Raw genomic sequence first — 3,286 nt, 5'->3', positions numbered from 1 at the left:
TCAAAGGACCCGTGGAGCAGATCTGTCATTGGTGGTGGTGGGACGGAGCTTGACGGTGGCGAATGGGTTGGTCCCCCTGGAAACGGAAAGGGAATGAGAACTAGGCTCCGGGCTGAAGTTTCATCACATAACTGCTGACGATGAGGACACGCGCACATGCACACACGCGTACACACGCACACAAGCATGAACACATGCACGCACGCACGCACACACACACACACACACACACACAGCATGGCAGTTACCTGGGAAAGAGGGGGTTTTCTGGGCCGGCTGGTGAAAGATTCTAAGAGAGAGAGAGAAAGAGAGAGAGACAGACGGAGAGTGGGGGAGAGAGAGAGGGAGAGAGAGAGAAAGAGAGAGAGACAGACGGAGAGTGGGGGAGAGAGAGAGGGCGAGAGAGAGACCAAGGGGGAGATGGAGAGAGTGGGAGGGAGAGAAAGGGAGAGAGAGAGAGAGAGAGAGAGAGAGAGAGGAAGATAGAGCAAGAAGGAGAGGGAGAAAAATAGAGTGAGAGAGCAAGAGCGAAAGAGAGTTAGCAGAGTCTCAAGTCTCTAGCAGAGGTCACAGCTGAATATGCCTCCTTTAAAGAACAAATAAATAGCAGGAATTCATGGACACTGATTAGAGACTATGTGGTGTAGTCCCGCTATCTCAGGGTCATCGCCACCGCGCTACCTACCGCCTCGGGCAGCGGGGAGACGGGCCTGAAGTCCGCCGGCCCCCTGATGGGACCCTGCAGGGGCGGGGGAGGGGGCGGGGGCGGGGGCAGCTCGCTGTATCTCCTCCTCGCCGGGTTATTGGGCCCGGCGTCCGCGGCCGGCTCCGCCCTCGGGGAGCCGGCTCGCACATCCACCGAGGCCCGGCGGATGGGCGTGGCCGGAGGCGGGACGTCGCCGTAGCTCTTGCTCTCTGACTGGTCGGCCGTGGTGTCAGCCGGGTCCAGGAGGTTGTTCATGCTGCTGCTCCTCACCGTGGTGTCACTGGGAGGGCAAAGGTCACACACCGTAACGCAGGATGTTGTGTTCAGTTTTCACACTGCAAGACCGAATCAAAGCTTGATAAAGGCAGTACTGCATATTACGAGCAATCTTAGTTGCTAGTAATATGCAGTATTACTAGCAACTAAGTAATACTGCATATTGCTCATCAGACTAATCATACAAATATGTAACATATAATATGAATTAATTTGTCACTTTTGGGAGGAGTTGATCAACCTGACTAAAGTGCTTCTTTCCTCCGTGCTCAAGGAAAGCAAAAAAGGTGGCGCTACATACCTGATGGCTAGAGAGTTGACCTGCTCTTCAATAGGGGCCACGTAAGCTGCAGGGAACCAGCCCTGGCTGGAACAACACAACACAGAACCCATCAACACACAACAACACAACAAAACACAAACACGACACAACGCCGAACCAATCAACACAGAAGCACAGAACACACAACACATAATAACTCTATTCCATTTCCATTTCCCATGTTTACATGATGAACAGTTAATAAGAGGTTTTTTTTACCCGGAGCAGAACTTTAACATGATCACTCACACACACAGCTACACACAGAGTCTGCTTTCAAATCGAAACATACATTCGCACACACACAGACCAACGCACATATACCTGCACCCATGACACACACTCACACTCATTATGCTTCCTAAGCGAAACGCACATGCGCACACGCACACAAGGTAAGGCAAGGCAAGGCAACTTTATTAGTATAGCACTTTTCATTCAGAAGGCAGACTTAAAGTGCTTCACATAGAAACAGTGTTATAAAATAAAATGAAATAATAAACTAAAATAGATAGAGATAGAGTCAAAGAACAAAAAGGCAAAGTAAAAAAATAATAATAAATAACGCATACAAATACATGCACCAATAAAACCCCCACACAAACCCCCCCACAACTGGACCCACCGCAGGTTGGCGTCGGTGCGGCCGTACAGCCAGCCGTTGCGGGGCTCCAGGAGCAGCACGGTGACCGTCTCCCCCCGGGTGAAGGACAGCAGCTTGGGGTTGGAGGAGGCCGGGTGGGCCACCAGCGCCCGCATGGCCCTCCCCGGGGTCAGACCCAGGGACTCCCCCACCGAGCTGGACCGGGAGCGGCTGGGCAACGGGGACGGAGCTAAGGAAGGGGGGGGGGAGAGGAGGGAGGGAAGGAGGGAGAGGGAGAGGGAAGAGAGAGAGGGAGGGAAGGAGGGAGAGGGAAGAGAGAGAGGGAGGGAAGGAGGGAGAGGGAGAGGGAAGAGAGAGAGGGAGGGAAGGAGGGAGAGGGAAGAGAGAGAGGGAGGGAAGGAGGGAGAGGGAAGAGGGAGGGAAGGAGGGAGAGGGGGAGCGAGAGGGAAGAGAGAGAGGGAGGGAAGGAGGGAGAGGGAAGAGAGAGAGGGAGGGAAGGAGGGAGAGGGAGAGGGAAGAGAGAGAGGGAGGGAAGGAGGGAGAGGGAGAGGGAAGAGAGAGAGGGAGGGAAGGAGGGAGAGGGAAGAGGGAGGGAAGGAGGGAGAGGGGGAGCGAGAGGGAAGAGAGAGAGGGAGGGAGAAGAGAGAGATACATATATGAGTTGAGGAGCGGAGTGGAAAATTTGAGAGAAAGCGCGAGAGAGAGAGAGAGTGAGAGAGAGAGCGAGAGCGTGCGAGAGAGAGAGAGAGCGAGAGAGGGGGGGTGGGAGGGGGACAAGGGAGGGAGCAAGGAAGCAAGCGAGGGGGGAGGAAGCAAGGGAAGGAAGCAGGGAGGGAGATAGGGAGAGAGAGAGAGTGCGAGAGGAGCAAAGGAGGGAACGAGGGAGCGGGAGAATATCTTTGAGCTACTGTGAATGTAAACATGGAAACGAGGTAATAAGGAACTCAAAGGAATTTGTTTTAGCACAATTCCAAACAGCCTATTGTAAAACATTACGATGGCACGCAGATGCAGGTGTCGTTGTATATCGCCAATAAACAACCCCTCCTGTTGCACAGCCTCCACCAGCGCTGCAGTGAGCCCACCCACCTCTAGAGGGCACTCTGCCCAGGGCCTGCTGCTCCCTGCGTGCCCAAGACATGTCTTCATCCCTGGCCACCGTCTGCAGCAGGGAGCTCACCGACCCGCGCAGCTGGAAGGATAAACACCAACCCCCACCATCAGACTCTCCAGCACGCACCCCTGCCCCTCTGAGGGCCTCCACACACTTTGGAACATATTATCAGATGTTATTTGACGAATGACGCAACGACGTACCTGGGCCTCCTGATCAGCAGGCGTGGGCGTTCGAGGTCTGGCCCCTTTGTTCTCGTTCATT

General features: G+C 54.3%; 1 protein-coding gene across 1 annotated transcript in view; it reads right to left on the bottom strand.

Annotated features, from left to right (window-relative positions):
• The window catches only part of baiap2l2b (BAR/IMD domain containing adaptor protein 2 like 2b), a gene marked incomplete at both ends in the record, with an annotated part of 9,524 nt that continues 6,238 nt past the window's right edge, over window positions 1–3,286 (bottom strand). The window contains 7 exons of the mRNA XM_079759018.1: window positions 1–76; window positions 249–289; window positions 686–986; window positions 1,284–1,349; window positions 1,930–2,137; window positions 2,998–3,100; window positions 3,226–3,286. The exon at window positions 3,226–3,286 is cut by the window's right edge and continues 44 nt beyond it. Coding sequence (XP_079615144.1) covers window positions 1–76; window positions 249–289; window positions 686–986; window positions 1,284–1,349; window positions 1,930–2,137; window positions 2,998–3,100; window positions 3,226–3,286 — 856 coding nt within the window. The remainder of the gene's footprint in view (window positions 77–248; window positions 290–685; window positions 987–1,283; window positions 1,350–1,929; window positions 2,138–2,997; window positions 3,101–3,225) is intronic.

Source organism: Pollachius pollachius, assembly GCF_949987615.1.
Source record: "Pollachius pollachius genome assembly, chromosome: 2".
Classification (NCBI taxonomy): Eukaryota; Metazoa; Chordata; class Actinopteri; order Gadiformes; family Gadidae; genus Pollachius; species Pollachius pollachius.
The sequence above is the reverse complement of the archived record's forward strand: the minus strand, read 5'-3'. Positions and strand labels throughout refer to the sequence as shown.